At 39.0% G+C, this 23116-nt stretch overlaps 1 protein-coding gene across 2 annotated transcripts in view; it reads right to left on the bottom strand.

Annotated features, from left to right (window-relative positions):
- The window catches only part of CHM (CHM Rab escort protein), a 198101-nt gene that overhangs the window by 38005 nt on the left and 136980 nt on the right, over window positions 1-23116 (bottom strand). For both annotated transcript variants that reach the window (XM_022580809.2, XM_022580810.2), the window contains exons 10-12: window positions 18744-18848; window positions 18274-18337; window positions 12912-13008 (exon numbers count right to left, since the gene is read on the bottom strand). In XM_022580809.2, the coding sequence (XP_022436517.1) occupies window positions 12912-13008; window positions 18274-18337; window positions 18744-18848 (266 nt within the window). The remainder of the gene's footprint in view (window positions 1-12911; window positions 13009-18273; window positions 18338-18743; window positions 18849-23116) is intronic.

The following is a 23116-nucleotide window of genomic DNA, read 5'->3' as shown; positions in this document are numbered from 1 at the left end:
GAAAGAAGTTCAAGTTCTACCTAAATACAGGAGCAAAAGCCTAAGTACATGAATGAGGCAGGGGAAGGTGATAATATTTGAACTAAGATTTGAAGGATGAACAGGCATTTAAACCAGTCTGCAAGGCCAACCCTTACGAAGCTTATGACAGTCTCTGTGTGAAATGCAGGGGTGAGTAGACAAAAGTTTGCCTCACCACAAATTGCTTTAATAGATATTGTCAAAGAATACATTTCATCCAAAGGTGGGGATCTCCTATATTTGGAAAGTGCAGAGATGTCCTACCACCATTTCTTACCACATAACATTTAACCCTGGAGAATTTAATAATATGAGGGAAGTTCCTTGACCTCTATAGTGATTCCATGAATAAATATAACTCTATTATATGAGAAAGCTACTAAGACAAATACATACATGTGAAATGCATTTTAGTGTTTCCCCCAAAGAATATATTGGAAATTTAACAATGTCAAAATTCCAAGGAAATGTCCCGGTGATGTTTAAAATAACTAAGATATTGCTTTTTAAAAAAAATGTGAAGATCACAGTACCACTTCATGCTACATATGACTACAGAACACAAAGATACATGCTTTGTTCTTCTCAATCATTAGAAAGACTTTCCTGAATGAGCTGACCTGAAGAAGAGGTTTGGGGATGAGAAAGTATACACACACATAAATAAATGAATTAAGCAGGAACAGAATCCAAATGACAAAGAAGGAAGGAGCCACATGGGAAAGGGCTAACTTAAGATGGGTCACTGATTAGTATGTTGTGAGGCAATTTGGAAAAGTGGTTTAAAATTTCAGGAAATTATGTATCAAAGTAGGAAGGTTTGATAGTAATGAAGCATAAAGAAAAATGCTCAAATTTAATGACCACTTGAAACATTTTTATACTGTAGCAGCCTGGAAATAAACACCCCGAACTGCGGATTCAATTGTACATAATCAAAATTATAACAAACATCTGGTATAGTATGTCAAATTTTGGCTACACTTTTATACATGTCTGTAATATGATCCCTTATCTTTGTGGCATAACCAGTTAAATCTGTTTTTAATTCATACTGTAGAGAAATCAGAAAATCAAGGTAAACAAATAAAAAAAAAAAGTTAGTTACCTGTCTTCCCACCATTTAGGGATAACCACTGTTACGACTATTTTGGCATATACTCTTTGGAATTTGTTTCCTATACAGTCATGTACCGATAAATACACGTATGTGTCTGCATATGTATATATAAACACACAAATAGGTTCATCCCTCACAATACAAAATTAGTTCAAAAATTTTACTCATGACAGAAAATTTATATAAGCAAACTTTATGTTATCATTATAGTTAATATGAAACTGCAAAGTTTCTTTTTTTTTTTACATCTTTATTGGAGCATAATTGCTTTACAATGGTGTGTTAGTTTCTGCTTTATAACAAAGTGAATCAGTTATACATATACATATGTTCCCATATCTCTTCCCTCTTGCGTCTCCCTCCTTCCCACCCTCCCTATCCCACCCCTCTAGGTGGTCACAAACCATCGAGCTAATCTCCCTGTGCTATGTGGCTGCTTCCCACTAGCTATCTATTTTACGTTTGGTAGTGTATATATGTCCATGCCACTCTCTCACTTTGTCACAGCTTATCCTTCCCCCTCCCCAAATCCTCAAGTCCATTCTCTAGTAGGTCTGTGTCTTTATTCCCGTCTTACTCCTAGGTTCTTCATTACATTTTTTTTCTTAGATTCCATATATATGTGTTAGCATACAGTATTTGCCTTTCTCCTTCTGACTTACTTCACTCTGTATGACAAACTCTAGGTCCATCCACCTCACTACAAATAGCTCAATTTCGTTTCTTTTTATGGCTGAGTAATATTCCATTGTATATATGTGCCACATCTTCTTTATCCATTCATCCGAAGATGGGCATTTAGGCTGCTTCCATGTCCTGGCTATTGTAAATAGTGCTGCAATAAACATTGAGGTGCATGTATCCTTTTGAATTATGGGTTTCTCCAGGTATATGCTCAGGAGTTGGATTGCTGGACCACATGGCAGCTCTATTTTTAGTTTTCTAAGGAACCTCCATACTGTTCTCCATAGTGGCTGTACCAATTTCCATTCCCACCAACAGTGTAGGAAGGTTCCTTTTTCTCCACACCCTCTCCAGCATTTATTGTTTTTAGATATATTTGTTTTTGTTTTTGTTTTTTGCGGTACACGGGCCTCTCACTGTTGTGGCCTCTCCCGTTGCGGAGCACAGGCTCCAGACGCGCAGGCTCAGCGGCCATGGCTCACGGGCCCAGCCACTCCGTGGCATGTGGGATCTTCCCGGACCGGGGCACGAACCCGTGTCCCCTGCATCGGTAGGTGGAATCCCAACAACTGTGCCACCAGGGAAGCCCTGTTTGTAGGTTTTTTGATGATGGCCATTCTAACCGGTGTGAGGTGATACCTCATTGTAGTGTTGATTTGCATTTCTCTAATAATTAGTGATGTTGAACAGCTTTTCATGAATGTTTATTTTTAATTATTTTTTTACCCTTAATGTTTATATTGTGCTTATAAGTTGATAAGAAAAGAATAATCAATAGACAAATGAAATGAATAAGGGATTCATAGAAAAAGTATAAATATCCAATAAACACTAAGAAAGGATGGTCAACTTCATGAATTATTAAATACACATTTAAACAAAATATTTTCTACTTTCAAACTGGCAATGGAGATTTGATAATACCCAGTGCTCTTGTTTGTTTAGAAAAACAGACATGTTTGCTTATAAACTACCAGTGGATATGCAAGTTGATACCACTTTGGGAGAGGGGCAATTTGACATTATATATCAAAAGCCCTAAAAACTCCAGAAACTTTCAGAAACTTTGGAACTTCCATTTCCAGAAATATGGAGTAAAGGTACTCTTCTCTATTGTTCTTGCTAACTACAGCTAAAAATCTTGGACATAATATATAAAATAAACATAAGAAAACCCTGAAGTACAGAGAAGAAAAGCAGACCAGCTAGGGACCTTGGGACCAAAGGAACAAAATGGCAGAGTTCCCTGGGTTTTCTTTTGTTTTTAAAAATTAATTAATTAATTATTGGCTGTGTTGGGTCTTCATTGCTGTGTGTGGGCTTTCCCTAGCTGCGGTGAGCAGGGGCTACTCTTCGGTGTAGTGTGCAGGCTTCTCATTGCGATGGCTTCTCTTGTGGTGGACCACAGGCTTTAGGTGCGCGGGCTTCAGTAGTTGTGGCACACAGGCTCAGTAGTTATGGCTCGCAAGCTATAGAGGCCAGGCTCAGTAGTTGTGGCGCATGGGCTTAGTTTTTCCACGGTATGTGGGATCTTCCTGAACTAGGGCTTGAACTTGTGTCCCTTGCATTAGCAGTCGGATTCTTAAACACTGTGCCACCGGGGAATTCCTTCCCTGGGTTCTCTTTTTGCCTCATGTATCTCAGACTGGTTACCAGAGAAAATGGCAACCAAGAAACATCAATGGACTCAGACAAACAAAGCCCCAACAAAAGTCTGCTCTCATTAGTCAAAAGACCAGGAAAGGGGCAACCTAGCAAGATAAAAAACTTTTAGACATAGTTGTTCTACCCCAGTCAAAGACCATAGAAAAAAACCAAGGTCCCACCTCTACACTCACCATTAAAGGTTGAATGGGGAGTGTAGACTTCCACTCTTCACCAGGCTGTAATGAGGTGCCCCAACCTCCCTGGTAGGGTGGTGTCAAAGAAGGCCAAGTATGGAGCCAGGACTTTCATCCCCACATGGAGAAACAGTCCCCATCCTCTACCATGTCAGCAGAGACCATGATGGGATCCTAGATTTTCACCCCTACCCAGCAGTAATGAGGACCGCTCCCCAGCCCCACTGTAGTGGTGTCATAGGAGGCCAAATGGAGAGTGAAGTCTCTCACCATTGCCTGAGTAATGAGGCCACACCCTCTCCCCATGGTGTCATTGAGGCCATGTGGGGAGCAGTGTCAAGACACTGCTGCTCCTCCTAGCCAGGTTGGAATGAGTGGAGGCCTAGTGGAGAGCTGGCACTACAATCACTCAGCAGTAATAAGGAAGTTCTCCAACCTCTGGGTGCCAGGAGAGGCCAAGTGGGGAACCAGGACTTCCACTACCACCTGGCAGTAACAAGGGAGCACTCCCTTTCCCCACCAGAGCAGTGTCAGAGGAAGCCTAAGAATAAGATCTAAGTCCCATTATATAACAAAAATGCCTGGGTATCAATCCAAAATTACTCATTATACCAAGAACCAGGAAAACCTCAACTTGAATAAGAAAAGACAATCAGCAGATGCCAACACGACACAGCTGCTGTACTTGTCTGAAGATTTAATGTAGCAATCATAAAAGTGCATCAGGGACTTCCCTGGTGGCACAGTGGTTAAGAATACGCCTGCCAATGCAGGGGACAAGGGTTTGATCCCTGGTCTGGGAAGATCCCACAGGCCGCAGAGCTACTAAGTCCATGCACCACAACTACTGAGTCTGCACTCTAAAGCCCACGAGCCACAACTAACTGGTCCTGTGCGCTACAACTACTGAGCCCACACACTGCAACTACTGAAGCCTGTGTGCCTAGAGCCCGTGCTCTGCAACAAGAGAAGCCACTGCAATGAGAAGCCCACGCACTACAACGAAGAGTAACCTCTGCTCACCGCAACCAGAGAAAGCCCGTGTGCAGCACTGAAGACCCAATGCAGCCAAAAAAAAAAAAAAAAAGCATCAATGACCAATTACAAACATACATGCTGGAAACAAATGAAACAAACTGTCTCAGCAAAGAAAGAGAAAGCCTTAGCAAACAAGTAGAAGATTTTTTTTTTGAGAAAAGATAAATTGTTCATTTCTGTTTACAAAGCACAATATACATAATCATTATAATTTATAGATAGCTTAAGAAAAAAAAGGGCTCCTTAAATCCAGAAAAAAAGAACATTAAAACATTAACAGTAATCTAAAAAATAAAAAGTCACAACCATCCCTCATCAGTTCGTTCCATCTTAGTAATGAATTCTTGTTCTAATCAATCATGGGTTAGTCGTCTCCTGATACCTGCTTCTTCACTAGAGTTCTGAAAATCCTGATGCATTCCACAAGTAACAAGTATAAGATTTAAAGAAGAACCAAATGGAAAATTTTAAACCAAAAATGTAATAATTAAAACTTTAAAACATAATGGTTGGGTCCAAGAGCAGAATGGAATGCACAGACGAAAGAATCAGTGAACTTAAAAGTAGAACTGTAGAAATATGACACAATATGAACAAAAGAGAGAAAATAGACTATATAAACATGAACAGAAATACATGTAGTTTGGGCTCTTCTTGCTCTTTGTACTATCTTTGTACTCTCTGTATCAATACTATCTTAGTATTGTTACCACTTTGGCTATACTCCTTCATATAATCCACTGTGTCTAGCAGGGTACACTGCTGTCAATAGGTGTAATAAATATCTTTGAATAAAAATAATGAACAGAGCCTCAGAGACATGTGGAACTATAGTGAAAGATCTAATAGACATGTTTCCTCCCAGAAGAAGGAGGAGAAAGAGGGTTGGCTGAAAAGTACTCAAAGAAATAAAGGATGAAAATTTCCCAAATTTGACAAAATATATAAACCTGCAGATTCAAGAAGCTGCACAAATTCCAAATATTGATAGAATAAATCCAAAGAAATCCATTCCAAGACACATCATAATCAAACTTCTAAAAATTACAGACTAAGAAAAAAATCTTGAAAGCAGCCTTGAGAGAAGAACAAACAAACAAACAAACACTAGCTATAGGGGAAAAACAACAGATTTCTCATGAGAAACCATGAAGGCCAGAAGAAAGTATACCTTACCATGGAATACTACTCTGCAATAAACAGGAATGAACTATTGATACACGCAACAGGTTGGTTGATCCTTAACAAAATTACACTGAGTGAAAAAAGTCAATCTCAAAAGACTACATACTGTATGATTCCTTTTATATGACATTCTCAAAATGGCAAAATTATTGAGACGGAAAACGGATTAGTGGTTGCCAGGGATTAGGTAACAGGTGTGGGGAAGGAGGAATTTGGCTGTGGCTATAAAAGGGCAACAGTAGGGATCCTTGTGGTAATGTCCTAAGAATCTACACATGTGATAAAACTGCATACACACATTGTACCAGTGTCACATTCCTGGTTTTGATATTGCACTATATTGGAAGAAACTGGATGAAGGATACATAGGACCCTTCTGTACTATCTTTGCAAATTCCTATGAATCTATAATTATTCCAAAATTAAAAAAAAAATCCATACACTTTGACCCAATAATTCCACTAAAAAAAATCTTACAAAAAATAATGGATGCTCACAAATATTTACTTATAAAGATGGCTGCTTGTTACAGGAGTATCAAGTAAAATTTTTCAAAACAATCCAACATCATGGGATTAAATAAAAATGGCATATCCACAATCATTGAAAATTATATCATAGACATGCAAAATGATTTTTGTTGTATTATTAAGTCTTTTTAAAAAGCAGGTTATAAAACAGTATATAAATTAGTATTGCATTTTTATGAAAATATACATGCATACACAAACAAAAAAAAGACAAACATAACCAAGTATTTATCATTTCTAAGTAGAAAGATTATAGTAATTTTACTTTTCTTTTTTTATATCTTCCAAATTGTCAACAGTGAATATGCATTATTAGACTGGGAATACAAAATATTTCACATAGAAAAATAATCAATAAAAATAAATTTACAAAAATATTCACAAACATAAAATAAATGCAATTTAGAAAACTAAAAATGTGCAGTTTTATTTTATACTTAAGATGCTAACACAGATAAAAACACACACACAAAAACTGGCTAAAGTAATAGGGGAAAAATAATAAGGACAGATGTCAGGGTAAAGATTTACCTGTATCACTATAAAAGGAAAAAAACCTTCTCTGAGCTACTTTTTCAAATGGAAATTTAGGATTACAGCAATATTGGATAAGTTTTCTTCCCTCTCCCTGCTGGCATCAAGCTCTCACTTCTCTTTGACCACATTTTTGTCATTTTTTTTAAGTAATAGCCCTACACTTGTAAACATAGTCAAGTGTTCCTTGACTAGGCCAAACCAGATTGGTCTTCTGTTTCTCATAATTCATGTAAGAGTTTCAGTAAAACTTAATATAAGTTTATAGAATTTAAAAACATCCTAATGATACTGTTATGTTTTCCTCCTATGACTCTCTAGTGTCTAGTTTGTTGGTGCCTCTCTTGTGGTATTTTAATAGTCTGCCTCTTACAGCTACTTCTGTGTTTGTCTTATCTGTCCCACTAGATTGTGAGTCCCCCAAGTTCAGGGCCTATGTTGTATTCATCTTTATCTATCCTGATATGCCTACCAGAGCACACAGTTAATACTGTCTTGTTCCATTAGATGTGCAGTAAGATTATGAATACTTCAAATCAGGAATGTCAGCCTCTGTTCCTTTATAATCCCTACAAGTACAGTTTAGGTCTAGGCATAGTGATGGCTAATGTATACATGCTGATTTCAACTTACTGAAACATCTTTAAGAAACATGTTGGAGGAGGCATGATACATGAGAGTGGTGAGACAGAAATTTTAATACACACAAATAAAAGAACAGATAGATTAATTAGTCCCTAACTTTAGTCTCATAAAAAAGAAATACATTGAGGATTTATACATGGTAGAAATTCAGTAACTAGATTAAGAATTCGAAGGAAAAGAGGAAAACTAGCAGTAAAGAAAATAAATTTTGTGAAAGTAAGTTTCCAATAAACTTAAAAAAATTAAAGAAAGAATCCTTGCAAAGGATCTTGGAACTAGACCTCTGTGAACCGGCTCTTTCAGTTTGCCCACTTAAAAGGAATAATAGGAGGACCTACAAGATGGTGGAGGAGTAAGATGCGGAGATCACCTTCCTCCTCACAAATACATCAAAAATATATCTACATGTGGAACAACTCATACGGAACACCTACTGAACGCTGGCAGAAGACCTCAGATCTCCCCAAAGGCAAGAAACTCCACATGTACCTGGGTAGGCAAAAGAAAAAAGAATAAACAGACACAAAAGAATAGGGATGTGACCTGTACCTCTGGGAGGGAGCTGTGAAGGAGGAAAGGTTTCCACACACTAGAAGCCTCTTCGCAGGCGGAGACTGTGGGTGGCGAAGGGGGGAAGCTTCGAAGCCACGGAGGAGAGCACAGCAACAAGGGTGCGGAGGGCAAAGCGGAGAGATTCCCGCACAGAGGATCGGTGCCGACCAGCACTCACCAGCCCGAGAGGCTTGTCTGCTCACCCACCGGGGGGCGGGCGGGGGCTGGGAGCTGAGGCTCGGGCTCAGGGAGAGGACTGGTGTTGGTGGCGTAAACACAGCCTGAAGGGGGCTAGTGCACCACAGCTAGTCGGGAGGGAGTCCGGGAAAAACTCTGGACCTAAGAGGCAACAGACCATTGTTTCAGGATGCGCAAGGAGAGGGGATTCCTTCCCTGTCTGTCCACAGAAGGCAGAGTACGGCTTAAACGAGCTCCAGAGACGGGCGTGAGCTGCGGCTATCAGCTCAGACACCGGAGACAGGCATGAAACGCTAACGCTGCTGTTGCAGCCACCAAGAATCCTGTGTGCAAGCACAGATCACTATCTACACACCGCCGCACCACCCTGCGAGCCTGTACAGCCCACCACAGCCAGGGTCCCGTGATCCAGGAACAACTTCCCCAGGAGAACACACGACTCAGGCTGGTGCAATGTTACTCTGGCCTCTGCTGCCGCAGGCTCGCTCTGCATTCCAATTATAACTACGGTACACCTCCCTCCTTCTGGCCTGAGTGAGCCAGAGGCCCCTAATCAGCCGATGCTTTAACCCCGTCCTGTCTGGGGGGAACCAGAAGCCTGAGGGCAACCTACACGCAGAGAAGGGGCTAACTCCAAAGCTGAACTCCAGGAGTTGTGCAAACAAAGAAGAGAAAGGGAAATTTCTCCTTGCAGCCTCAGGAGCAGCAGATTAAATCCTCACAATCAACTTGAGGTACCTACATCTGTGGAATACCTGAATAGACAAGGAATCAACCCAAAATTGAGGTGGTGGACTTTGGGAGCAACAGTAGACTTGGGGTTTGCTGCCTGCGACTGACTTGTTTCTGATTTTTATGTTTATCTTAGTATAGTTTTTAGCACTTGTTATCATTGGTGGATTTGTTTATTGGTTTTGTTGCTCTCTCATTTTTATTAAGTACACTTTTATTTTTATTACTTTAATTATTTGTTTTTATTTTATTTTATTTTTTTTCACTTTTTTTTTCTTTCTCTTTTTCTCCCTTTTCTTCTGAGCTGTGTGGCTGAGAGGGTCTTGGTGCTCCAGCCTGGTGTCAGGCCTGAGCCTCTGATGTGGGAGAGCTGAATTTACGGCACTGGACCACCAGAGACCTCCCGACTCCATGTAATATTAATCGGTGAGAGCTATCCCAGAGATATCTGCCTAAAAGCTAAGACCCAGCTCCACCCAACAGCCAGCAAGGTCCAGTGCTGGAAGCCTCATGCCAAACAACTGGCAAGACAGGAACACACCCCCACCCATGAACAGAGAGGCTGCCTAAAAGCATAATAAGCTCACAGATACCCCCAAAAAACACCACTGGAAGAAGTCCTGCCCCCCAAAAAGACAAGATCCAGCCTCATCCACCAGAACACAGACACCTGTCCCCTCCACCAGGAAGCCTACACAACCCACTGAACCAACCTTACCCACTGGGGGCAGACACCAAAAACAACGGGAACTACAAACCTGCAGACTACAAGAAAGAGGCCCCAAACACAGTAAGTTAAGCAAAATGAGAAGACAGAGAAATATACAGCAGATGAAGGAGAAACGTAAAATCCCACCAGACCAAACAAATGTAGAGGAAAAAGACAGTCTACCTGAAAAAGAATTCAGAGTAATGTTAATAAACATGATCCAAAATCTTGGAAAAAGAATGGAGAAAATACAAGGAACGTTTAACAAGGACCTAGAAGAACTACAGAGCAAACAAACAAGGATGAACAACACCATAAATGAAATTAAAAATTCTCTAGAAGGAATCAATAGCAGAATAACTGAGGCAGAAGACCTGATAAGTGAACTGGAAGATAAACTAGTGGAAAAAATTACCACAGAGAAGAATAAAGAAAAAAGAATGAAAAGAATTGATGACAGTCTCAGAGACCTATGGGACAACACTAAACGCACCAACATTCAAATTATAGGGGTCCCAAAAGAAGAAGAGAAAAAGAAAGTGTCTGAGAAAATACTGGAAGAAATTATAGTTGAAAACTTTCCTAACATGGGAAAGGAAATAGTCAATCAAGTCCAGGAATTGCAGAGAGTCCCATACAGGATAAATCCAAGGAGAAACATGCCAAGACACATTATAATCAAAATATCAAAAATTAAATACACAAACAAAATTAAGAGCAGCAAGGGAAAAGCAACAAATAACATACAAGGGAATCCCCATAAGCTTAACAGCTGATCTTTCATCAGAAACTTTGCAAGCCAGAAGGGAGTGGCAGGACATATTTAAAGTGATGAAAGGGAAAAACCTACAACCAAGATTACTCTACCCAGCAACGATCTCATTCAGATTCAGTGGAGAAATCAAAACCTTTACAAACAAGCAAAAGCTAAGAGAATTCAGCACCACCAAACCAGCTCTACAACAAATGCTAAAGGAACTTCTCTAGGCAGGAAACACAAGAGAAGGAAAAGACCTACAAAAACAAACCCAAAATAATTAAGAAAGTGGTAATAGGAACATACATATTGATAATTACCTTAAATGTAAATGGATTAAATGATCCAACCAAAAGACACAGACTAGCTGAATGGATACAAACAAGACCCGTATGTAGGCTGTCTACAAGACACCCACTTCAGACCTAGGGACACATACAGACTGAAAGTGACGGGATGGGAAAAGATATTCCATGCAAATGGAAATGAAAAGAAAGCTGGAGTAGCAATTCTCATATCAGACAAAACAGACTTTAAAATAAAGACTATTACAAAAGACACAGAGGACACTACATAATGATCAAGGGATCAATCCAAGAAGAAGATATAACAATTGTAAATATTTCTGCACCCAACATAGGAGCACCTCAATATATAAGGCAAATGCTAACAGGCATAAAAGGGGAAATCAACAGTAACACAATACTACCAGGGGACTTTAACACCCCACTTTCACCAATGGACAGATCATCCAAATGAAAATAAATAAGGAAACACAAGCTTTAAATGACACATTAAACATGATGGACACTATAAAACCCTTAGAGGAAAATACAGGCAGAACACTCTATGACATAATCACACCAAGATCCTTTTTGACCCACCTCCTAGAGAAATGGAAATAAAAGCAAAAATAAACAAATGGGATCTAATGAAACTTAAAAGCTTTTCCACAGCAAAGGAAACCATAAACAAGATGAAAAGACAACCCTCAAAATGGGAGAAAATATTTTCAAATGAAGTAACTGACAAAGGATTAATTTCCAAAATTTACAAGCAGCTCATGTAGCTTAATATCAAAAAAACAAACAACTGAATCACAAAATGGGCAGAAGACCTAAATAAACATTTCTCCAGACAAGATACATGGATTGCCTAAAAACACATGAAAGGATGCTCAACATCACTAATCATTAGAGAAATGCAAATCAAAACTATAGTGAGGTATCACCTCACACTGGTCAGAATGGTCATCATCAAAAAACCTACAAACAATAAATGCTGGAGAGGGTGTGGAGAAAAGGAACACTCTTGCACTGTTGGTGGGAATGTAAATTGATACAGCCACTATGGAGAACAGTATGGAAGTTCCTTAAAAAACTACAAATAGAACTACCATATGACCCAGCAATCCCACTACTGGGCATATACCCTGAAAAAACCATAATTCAAAAAAAGAGTCACGTATCACAATGTTCATTGCAGTACTATTTACAATAGCCAGGACATGGAAGCAACCTAAGTGTCCATCGACAGATGAATGGATAACGAAGATGTGGCACATATATACAATGGAATATTACTTGGCTGTAAAAAGAAATGATATTGAGTCCTCTGTAGTGAGGTGGATAGACCTAGAGTCTGTCATACAGAGTGAAGGAAGTCAGAAAGAGAAAAACAAATACCATATGCTAACACATATACATGGAATCTAAAAAGAAAAAAAAGGTTCTGATGAACTTAGAGGCAGGATCGGAATAAAGATGCAGAAGCAGAGAATGGACTTCAGGGCATAGGGAGGGGGAAGGGTAAGCTGGGACAAAGTGAGAGAGTAGCATTGACATATATACACTACCAAATGTAAAACAGATAGCTAGTGGGAAGCAACCACATAGCACAGGGAGATCAGCTGGGTGCTTTGTGACCACCTAGAGGGGTGGGATAGGGAGGGTGGGAAGGGACACAAGAGGGAGGGGATATGGGGATATATGTATACATATAGCTGATTCACTTTGATATACAGCAGAAACGAACATAACATTGTAAACAATTATACTCCAATAAAGATGTTACAAAAAAAAAAAGAAAGAAAGAATTGGAAAGTCACAGAAATCCTTTCACTGGAGAGATTAACAATGGTGCCTGTGAAGATTTAGCCATAGAAATGTTTAGAGGCAAGGGGAAGGTATGAAATGACTTACTGTATGAACATACACTGTTTGAACAAATACTGTGAATTAAAAAAAAAAATATATATATATACGGCAAAACTCTACTAACACAACCCTGAGAACGGTAACAACAGCTGTCCCCGTTTACTTCCTAAACAAACACAAAAGAAAATACCAGACTCTGTTGTGCTTACATGTGCCTTTCATGCATGTCATTGTTGAGGAACATAACTCAATGACCCGAACAGCAAAAGCTCCTGGTTCTTCTGCTGGCACTGTCAAAATGGAAATCTAAAAAGCAGAAACAAAATATCAGACATAGCTGTTAGATCTCATTTTCATTTTTCTATCATTAGAGTGTAATTAACTGCCAAACTGAGTGTCTTTTTTCAAACTCTCATTGATGTTTGAAAAACATTGATCTGGAAGGATTGAATTTTAGAACACAGTTTGAAACATAAAGCATGCACATGTGTCCTAATGTCCAGTTTCTGCATTATTGATATATTTACATATGATATATATATTGCAGTCCTTTAATTTGTAGACGATAAATATTTCAAATATCTTTAATATTTATTAAATCCTTCACTTACTACATATTTTCAAAGGATATGATTAATTACCTCTGAGTTGTATGTACTTCACTGTTTGAAATCAGAGCACATTAAATTAGTTTTGATTATTCATATTGGCTAAAAATAGCAGTTATAGAGCACTAAAAATTTAAAATGTTACAAATTGCAAAGAAATTGAAATAAGCAAAGTATATGTCAAAATGTACCAAAGTACAGCTAAACATATACCAAAATGTTTCAAAATGAATGGGTTCAAAGTAATTTAAGGACTCCATTAATATGTAGTATGCTGCCCTAGGCAGCACTCATATGCTATATGGCTTTATATTTAAAAGACTTTAAATACCCATCAGGTCAGTGTTTCTCTACAGAACCAAAAGCTTCAATATTAATTCTCAATTTAATCTTCAATCTGAGGAAACGATATCATTTTATACAGGAAACACTGCCAAAAAGTAAAGCCCCATTTGTACTTTTACCTGTGAGCATTATGCTTATATTTTTGACTGGCAATGTCACATTGATAGCCTACCAAGGAAATGCCTACAAGTTCTGAAAATAGAAATTATTTTGATAATCATGACTATCTTACTGTCATTACCTGTATATACATTTTGGGTTTTACAATGTCTAAAATTGTGTTCTCCATATTCCTCTTAACTCCTTTTGCTGCTGTCTATGATAAAAAGTGTTGTACTTTAGCATTAAAGAGAGAGGAACCACTAAAACATGGATTTAATGTCATATGATAATTATCAAATGACTATGACTAAAAACATGTGTATAACTGGAAAGGTATCTTAAGGACTGTATCAACATGTAAGTACTTCTTTTGTTTCCTACAACTATCATCTATATTTTTTTTAAAAAACTGAGATATAATCAGTGACCCCCTACCACAGTGCCTTCTGTCTGAACCCTGAGAATGTAACTGTCTTAAATCTCAGAGAGATTATAACAGCCATCAAAAGATAATTCCTTCAACACTTTAATACCACTTCCATAAAATTTATCTAGACTGACACCTACTCTTTCCTCTAAGTCTCATCATTTTATTTGTGCTTCAAAAATTTAAAAAGGGGAAAAAAACTCATATAGGAAACAAAAAAAGGCAGGCCAGGTGTACATTTTAGATTGATCTCTCTGATGGCTATATGGAGGATAGATTTATAGGAGACAAGATGAGAAGCAGGGTGACCAGTTAGAAGGAAGAGGTGATGAGTTCCAAAACTGGAGCAGTGAGAATAAGGATCAAGAGGAAAAGCAGACTGGAGCAACTTCTAGGATGTACAGTGACAAGGACCTGGAGGCTCATGAGATTTCAGAGATAGGAGGAAGAAATCGTTGTTGGAAGGATGTAAGTGCTTTCATGGAAGTAGGAAGCGATGGATGAGTAGTTTGGAGAGGGAAGACGGTGAGTTCAGCTCTGAGTATGTTCAGTTTGAGGAGTCCTTGGGACAGATGTCCAGTAGGAAATTTGGCCTGTGGGCCAAAAGTCCTGGGAGATATACAAGTGGAAGGCTGTCACCAACTTTTATGCAGAGTTGGAACCATGAGAGTACATGGAGTCAAGCAGCAAGTGTGCAAAGAGTAACAGATATGGTGGGCTGAGCTGAGAACCCCGAGGAAGCCCAATATTTAAGAGGAGGATAGAGCCCACAGAGGAGGCAGAGAGGGAATAGCCAGAGAGTTATGAGGAAAACCAGGAGAACACAGTGTCATGGAAGCCAAAGGAGTAGAGAGTTTCAAGAGAAAGGGAATAATCAACACTGTCAAATATACCAGAAAAGACCTAGTAAACAAAACCCCAAAAACGCCCTGTGGTCTTGACTAGTACAAAGTTATTAATAAACTTACCAAGAGAAACTATGGTAGGAATGTGAGGGTAGAAGCCAGGTTGGTCTAGAAATGAATGAGACGTAAGGAGCTGGAGGCAGCAAGTAGAGATACCATCTCAAAAATATTGACAGGAGCAGGGGAGAGATTGGATACTAGCTACAGATGGGGGCAGACTCAAGGGAGCATTTTTCTGTTTGCCTTATTATTTTAATTTTTGGAACAGAAAATGCTAATACATGTGTATAGGTTGAGGGGAAGGTGCCAATAGTGGGGAGAGGCTAAAAATGTAGGAGAGAGAGCAGGCATACAGGGTGGTGTGGGTGCATGTGTGTGTCAAGCGTGCTGGTGAAAGGGCTTGGCCTTGGACAAGGAGGGGAGACCCCTCATTAGTCTCTGTGCTGGTGTACATAAGTTGTGGGTGGTCGGGCAGGAGGTCAAAGGGCACTGTGCTTAGTAGGTGTCCTTACTTTTCTCAGCAAAGTGATGGGGGAGAGTGAGAGGGCTAAAGGTGGGTAAAATAGTGAAAAGTTGGACTAGGCTCTGAGGGGAGAGGGCACTGTCTGAGCCAGTGAGGAGCTAACTGGTGGTGGTTACTGAGGGTCCTGCTGGATGAGGTTGGTGCCCCCAACACTGTGGTGGCGCCAGTCTGTCTGGCTGTACTGTTTTCCCAATCAGCCTTAGTGATCCAGGTGTAGATCCCAGCTTCATCCAGGTATGGGACTTTCCTCTGTGGGTGCAGAGGAAGAACATGGCTACACAGGAATTGAAGGTTTTGGAGAAAGAGCAGTTCAGAAGATCCACCGTGTGGTCTAGGACACGGAAAAGGAAGAGGGCAGAAGGGAGCTAGTAATCCCGGAGGAAACAGAGGGAGCAAGGAATTGTAGGTCTCTTTTAATAGGTCAATGAGTAGGCTGGGTGGGGGTAAGAGAATGAAAAAGCTGGAAGGATCAGAGCAGATTAATGCCACTGTAAACCCATGACCTCCAGATTTAATTGGACCCCTCAACACTGCCCAGCCATCTGACCATGAGACAGGTCACTCTCCACGGTGATTATTTTACACCCTTCCATGAGCTTTGACCCATCCCCACACTCATACCTCCATTCTCAGGAGATAACCTCACCTTGTAATTTAAAAAGTAAATAGAACCCATCAGATGGGAACTCCCAAACCTACAGATTCTCCTGCATTCACCCTCTTATTTCAGTGTCTCACATCCCATCTAAGGGCAATGTTTTTTACCTGTTCTCTGAATCCCATCCTCCCCAGCCTTTATCTGGACCTTGCTGCATCAATTATCCTCCTTTTCTCCTGGGAATCTTCAACCTCTCCCTCTCTACTGGCCCCATCCCCATCAGTTGAAATATACTCTAATACAGGGGGCCCCAACCCCCGGGCCACGGATGGGTACCGGTGTCTGTGGCCTGTTAGGAACTGGGCCGCACAGCTGGAGGTGAGTGGCAGGCAAGCGAGTGAAGCTTCATCTGTATTTACAGCCGTTCCCCATTGCTCGCGTTACCGCCTGAGCTCCGCCTCCTATCAAATCAGTGGTGGCAATAGATTCTCATAGGAGTGCGAACCCTATTGTGAACTGCGCATGCGAGGGATCTAGGTTGCACACTCCTTATGAGAATCTAATGCCTGATGATCTGAGGTAGAGCTGAAGCGGTGATGCTAGCACTGGTGAATGGCTGCAAATACAGATTATCATTAGCAGAGAGGATTGACTGCACAGAGACCATAATAAATCAATTGCTTGCAAACTCATATCAAAACCCTATCAGTGAGTCGCAAGTGAAAACAAGTTCAGGGCCCCCACTGATTCTGCCATATGGTGAGTTGTGTAATTATTTCATTATATATTACAATGTAATAATAATAGAAATAAAGCGCACAATAAATGTAATGCGATTGAATCATCCCAAAACCATCCCTCCCACCCTGGTCCATGGAAAAACTGTCTTCCACGAAACTGGTCCCTGGTGCCAAAAGTGTTGGGGACTGCTGCTCTAATACTTTAAAGAAATGCCCTCTTCGCTTCCACATCCCGCTGCAGGAATCACTTCTTCCCTCTTACTCTTCCCAGCTTAGCTTCTTCAGAAGCATCTGTTTGCTCTCTTCACTTTTCTGCCTTTGTCATTCTTCGACCCATTCACAAAGCTTATGGTTTACTGGGAGCTACAGACAAGTAAACTAGCAACTACAGGACAGTGTGATGAGTGCTATGATTTTACCACTTCTCGCTCACACCTGTCACACTGTACTGTTGTTGCTATTTATCTGTCTGTATCTGTATCCTCTAGACTGCAAGCTATGAGGGCACAGATGCTATCATGGTCAGCACTATCTCCTCAGAACCCAGCACACTGGCTGGCATGTCGAAGGCACTCATTGTCTGCTGAATGATTAAATGAAAGTATTTGCGCTCACTCGTAAAATTAACATATTTGCTTTATATAATACAAAGCTTCCAACTTAAGGAAATTTCGGAACCTATTTTTAGCAGTAGCATATAGGATAGGTCTGACAGTCACACTTACTAAGTAAGCTGATTTTATCAGTCCTGTAAATTATGGTCAGAAGGAGAAGGGGGCATACTTCTGGAATTTAAGTGTTCAAACTGAGGAAAAACCACAGGTATAAAGACACTTCTATCGAATCAGGGGTTATGAGGAGGAATGGGGTACCGAAATGAACCATGGTGATGAGGAAATGTCAGAACTGAAAACGTGTGCTGATATTCATTCACACCGGGCCCCTAATGGTGAGCTTACCACCACTGCTGTAGGACTGGTTACCATAAAGCCTTTTCCTCCAAGATTTTTAAATGCTTCTAAACGCTTTTCTTCTCATAGTAATATACTTTCAATTTCATAGAAATAGCTGTAAAAAAAACTACGATGATTTCAATATTCCTAGAATAAATCTGTTACATAAGATGCAATTATTTGTTCCACTGAAAGGAAATCTTTAAGAAACCAAGATTATTACATAATTGCCATTATGTGTTTTTAAAATGCATTAAATGTATTAGTACATATTGGTTAATATATTTTATTTCACCGATGTTAATTTACACATATTACCATGTAGATTAAGTTAGTAACATGCTATTAAAAAGTACAGAACTGGAATTACCTGTTGATCTGAATCTGTTTTTAGTACAGACCTATCCGTAATCAAGACTGCCCTGGAGATCTGCCTGTAATGCAGAAAACAGTTAATAAGTGACTCAGATTCCATGGATAAATTTCATTTATATAGCTATACAACCACCAGAAGGCATGTTTCAAAGAACTGTTATGATAAAAGTGTCACCTCTCCAAACCAAGTCAAGTTCTGCTTTAATCTTTTCTTGGCTCATGAAAGGAGGATGTGTGACCTGGAGACAGACCCCAGCTGATGCAAAGGAGTCAACATTAGGCTAGGCTCCTCCACAAAACCAGACCTTATAAGAGAACAGTGGTAACACGCTGAATATATCTTTGGTTTGGTATACATTTGCATCTTACTTGAAGAACAGAGTCATACAGAAGTGTCAATGTAATCACACAGATGAATTTCCCCGTTTCACCTTCCCTTGCAGAGTGGCTGGAGGGGTGCCTTACCTGTATTGCACATGCGAGCATGTGTTCTCAGAAAAGTAACTGTCTTCCACAAGGAAATGCTTAGAGATTATTCTCTGACCAAACTGATCTATGATTGCTTTACATCTACGAAGAAGATAAGCACAGAAAAATAGTTCTCATTAATGATTACATAATTGAGAAAATGAACATAATCAGCTACCAATCTTGAATCTAAAACTAATGTCTTAAAAGACAAGATTTTAAAATTGCCTACAATTTCACATTTTTGACACAAAACTTCACTAAACTGCAGAATATACATTCTTGTTGCTATTTTGAAGTCTTTTAAACTGTAAAATAAGTATAGACTAGAACTTATTTATTTTGAATGCTTAATAATAAGAATAAAGCTAGGACAAGTATTATTCTATAAGCTTTCCTAATGTTTAGGAACATAGAAGCTTTTTCTTTGTTTAGGAAACAGGCTTTTTTTTTCCTTAACAGATCTAAGAAGAGGGGGAGGAAAAGTTGATTAAATATCTTGTTATATCATTCACAGCCTATAAAAGTCACTAAAGGCTTTTTATTTTTCTGTTAAGTGTCACTTTCTCTTTTGTTCAAGAATAGCTATCTTGTCCCACGTGTGATAATGTTTTAAACCAAAAAAATCGGATGGAGCTTCTTTTAATATCTGTTTCCACTTTACTCCAAAGGATGATCATATAAAGATTTCTTTCAAGTGCTGTTTCCAAATAAGGAAAACACTTATGCATGGACATTATCAGGTCTCTGTCATCTGATGTGTGTTGGGAAAATGAATCATATAGAACCCTCCACTGACCTTCTTTCAGTGTGTCTAGATAAAAGGATGAAAATTAGAATCCATCTCCTTACAGTGCCACAAGTTATAAATGTACTTTATAGGGCTCATTATCCAAACTAATGGACTAAGGGAAACATCCTTGAAATGGACTTACCAGCACTGACCAAGCCGGTATGCAATATTTCAGGAACTATATGCAAATGCCTGCATGTTTTCTATATCTTTTTATTATGGAAATAGCACAATTTACTTTTGTCGCAGCTTTCCTTTCGGGACTAGAATTATTTTATTAGAAATACACTTATGTGTTGCTCCTCATAAAACGCAAGCAAATAATTTCAAACTTATGTCATATTTTAAATATACTGGTATAAATTAAAATATGTTACATCACTCTAAAAATAAGCCAAGTAAGAGCTATTTACCAGGCATAAAGGCATTAACAGTAAAATGACAAATACCCAAGGCCAATTGTGAGAGGAATTTAATGTGTATTTCCTAAAGGCAGATTATGATATGCTGATATTCTTGAATAAATGGCATGCCACTGTCATCAGGATAGACTATGATATCTCGTGATGTTAGATATACATATTTTTAATCAATTAACTACATATTAATGCATGTTATATTACATTAATATTTAGGTGATTTTTTTCCCCATCTCACCTTCATCCCACTTCCTTTCTCTTCCCCACTTATGTTTCTATGCATATCTCTTCACATTTCATTAAACTAGAGCTCTCACTTTATAATACTTAACTACATAGATATAAGGTATTTATGCCTATTTTCCAAAATAAGTATTTAAAAACTGAAAGGCAAGTTACTCATTCAGTCTCCTGTTTTATTTATTTACTTATTTTTTTAAATTAAAAAAAAAATTTGGGGGGCTGTGCCGCGAGGCTTGTGGGATCTTAGTTTCCTGACCAGGGATCGAACCTGGGCCCTGGCAGTGAAAGTACCGAGCCCTAACCACTGGACCACCAGGGAATCCTCTCAGTCTCTTGTTTAAGACATTCATATATAATTTAAAACACAAGGTACTTTGGCGAGGGAAAAGAGAAATCTGCTGATCCATGATGAAGCATTGATCCTTATTTGTCCTGGAAACACTGACAAGCCTTTTTCTTACCTTTAACTCAGAGACTATACAAAGTCAAGAGGGAATAATCTGGGCAGAAAAAAGAGAGTGTAAAAATCTTCTATATCTTGATAGGGATTTGGGTTATACAGATTTATCATCTGTCAGCACTCAGGTAATGAACACTTAAGATTTCGGCACTTTAGGGACTTTCTTGGTGATCCAGTGGCTAAGACACTCCCAATGCAGGGGGCCCAGGTTCAATCTCTGGTCAGAGAACTAGACGCTACCTGCATGCTGCAACTAAAGAGCCCACATGCAGCAGTGAAGATCCTGCGTGCCACAACCAAGACCCAGCACAGCCTAAATAAATAATAAAAAAAAAAGATTTTTGCATTTTATCATATGTAAATATTATATCAAAAGAAAAAGCTGTAAACAAATATTAAACTCTAGTTAATGATATGTGTACTGAAGTGTTTAGGGTGAATTGTACTGATATCCGGAATTTACTGTGAAATGCTTAAAAACGGTGAATAGATGAACAGAGGGTGAATATTTGTGTAGACATATGATTAAGCAAGCATATTAAAATGATAACTGCAGAATCTAGGTGGTGGATATATAGGTGATCATCTTGAAATTCTTTCAACATTGGCGCAGAGTTGAAAATTTTCACCATAAAATGTTGCAATCAAATTGAGAAAGGGAGTGATGTTAGTACAAATCTTGGACTCCAGTCTAAGTCTTTGCAAAGGGCTCCCATTTAAATAAACCACACAACTAAACCTTGCCCTCAAGCTTGTGGAGAGCTCCTTGCTTGTAGGCTTCCAAACACTAATGGGGCTGCTTTGGTGGTAGTTACACCTTTGGTGACAGGCAGACATTGGTTTCAGAAATTACGGTATTAGAACTACTGAGGACCACTCAAGAGGGAAGGATGGGTGCATGGAGATTGGGGAGCTCAACTATGCAAGCACAATATGCAATAAATGTGCCTCTTTATGCTGAAGCTTCTGGATGAAACAGTGATTCTTAGAGTAGAAGGAGGAGAAGGAAGCAAATCAGAATCACACCTGGGGGACTTTTTCAAATTATAAGTACCCCTGGAGATTCTGATAAGCTCCCAAATCCCAAGGAGGAATCACCATGTAGTGTGCCACAGTACTGTTGTATCTTTACGCTGTGCTAGGTGGAGAAAAGTCAAGAGCTATTGCTACAGAAAAAAATATTGATTTCTGCAGAAATTGAGGTGATGGTCACATATGCCTAGTCAGTCTGGTAGATGATAATACAACTTACCTGACAGTCTCACGCTAAAGTACTAAGGCTCTAGGCCTGAGCAAAGCTGTTCAAACCAAAATACATTTAAGTAAGTGATAAGATTTGTTTTCCCCTCAGATACTTACTTACTGTCATATATTAGGCCTAATTGGGAGAACAACGAGTAAAGGAATATTGATTTGGTACCTAGACTCAGACTTTGTATTACAAAGATTAATATAAAAAATTATGACATTCAAGTAATGAAAAACAACAAAATGAAACAGTGCTGCCAGAGACATTAAAATACCCCCTTGTCCACCCCTCCCACATGAACCCGAGGAAGCCATTAAAGATTAACAACATTCTGGATTTAGTTCAGGGCCTTGCTGAGCCTCATAAATAGTAAATTGAGGAGGAACATGATAGGAATTTCCAGTTACACGGACACAATGACCAAGCTGATCATAAGAATCACTGAAGCCAGACAGAACATTTCTAGAGCTGAGCTTTCTAAATCAACAAATCACAACGGTTATTCAGTTCTTGGTTCAATGACATGAGGACATAAAGAGCAAAATGATGATAAGGAAGAAAACAATCAGCAAGATGAAAACTCTTTATCTGGAATTTGGCCCAGAAGATAAAAATAACATTAAAACAGGTATCCATTCTCTATAATCTTCAGAATTAATATCCCAACTGTTTTTATGATAAGGAATACATAAATCACATATGAAATCATAAAAAGGAAAATATATTAATTAAGGAAATTAGAAGATTCCCAGTAATTGAAGGAAACAAGATAATTCCCCCTACTCTCTATGCCCTTCCATACTTTCTCAAACACTTTAGTTCAAATGCCACCTCTTCGATGAAACCATTCCAAAATGCCTATTACTCATTTTTCTTGGGTAAAAATCTACTCCAATAGTCTCAAACATGATTATAATTCCAAACCTATGGTTCTCTGTTGTAATCAATCCCAAGCTCTGTATCCATATTTTTAACTGTCTATTACCTATTTTTTCTGGATAGGTAATAGACAGTTAAATCATGGCTCCTCACCTGCTCCCCCACTTGGAATCCCAGTCTCAGTTAATGGCATGACCAGCAGTTATAGAGTTTCCCTAGCTCAAAATCTCTCTTCCCACATCTAATCTGCTACTCAAAACTAGCCCCTTTTCTCCATCTCCACTGACACTGCCCTAGATTTTTGTTAAGTCTAATAAGACATTGGAC

The sequence above is a fragment of the Delphinapterus leucas genome, chromosome X (assembly GCF_059928025.1).
Source record: "Delphinapterus leucas isolate spDelLeu-1000000601 "Yukka" chromosome X, BTC_Dleu_Yukka2, whole genome shotgun sequence".
NCBI lineage: Eukaryota > Metazoa > Chordata > Mammalia > Artiodactyla > Monodontidae > Delphinapterus > Delphinapterus leucas.
This window is presented reverse-complemented; position numbering and strand designations above follow the sequence as displayed.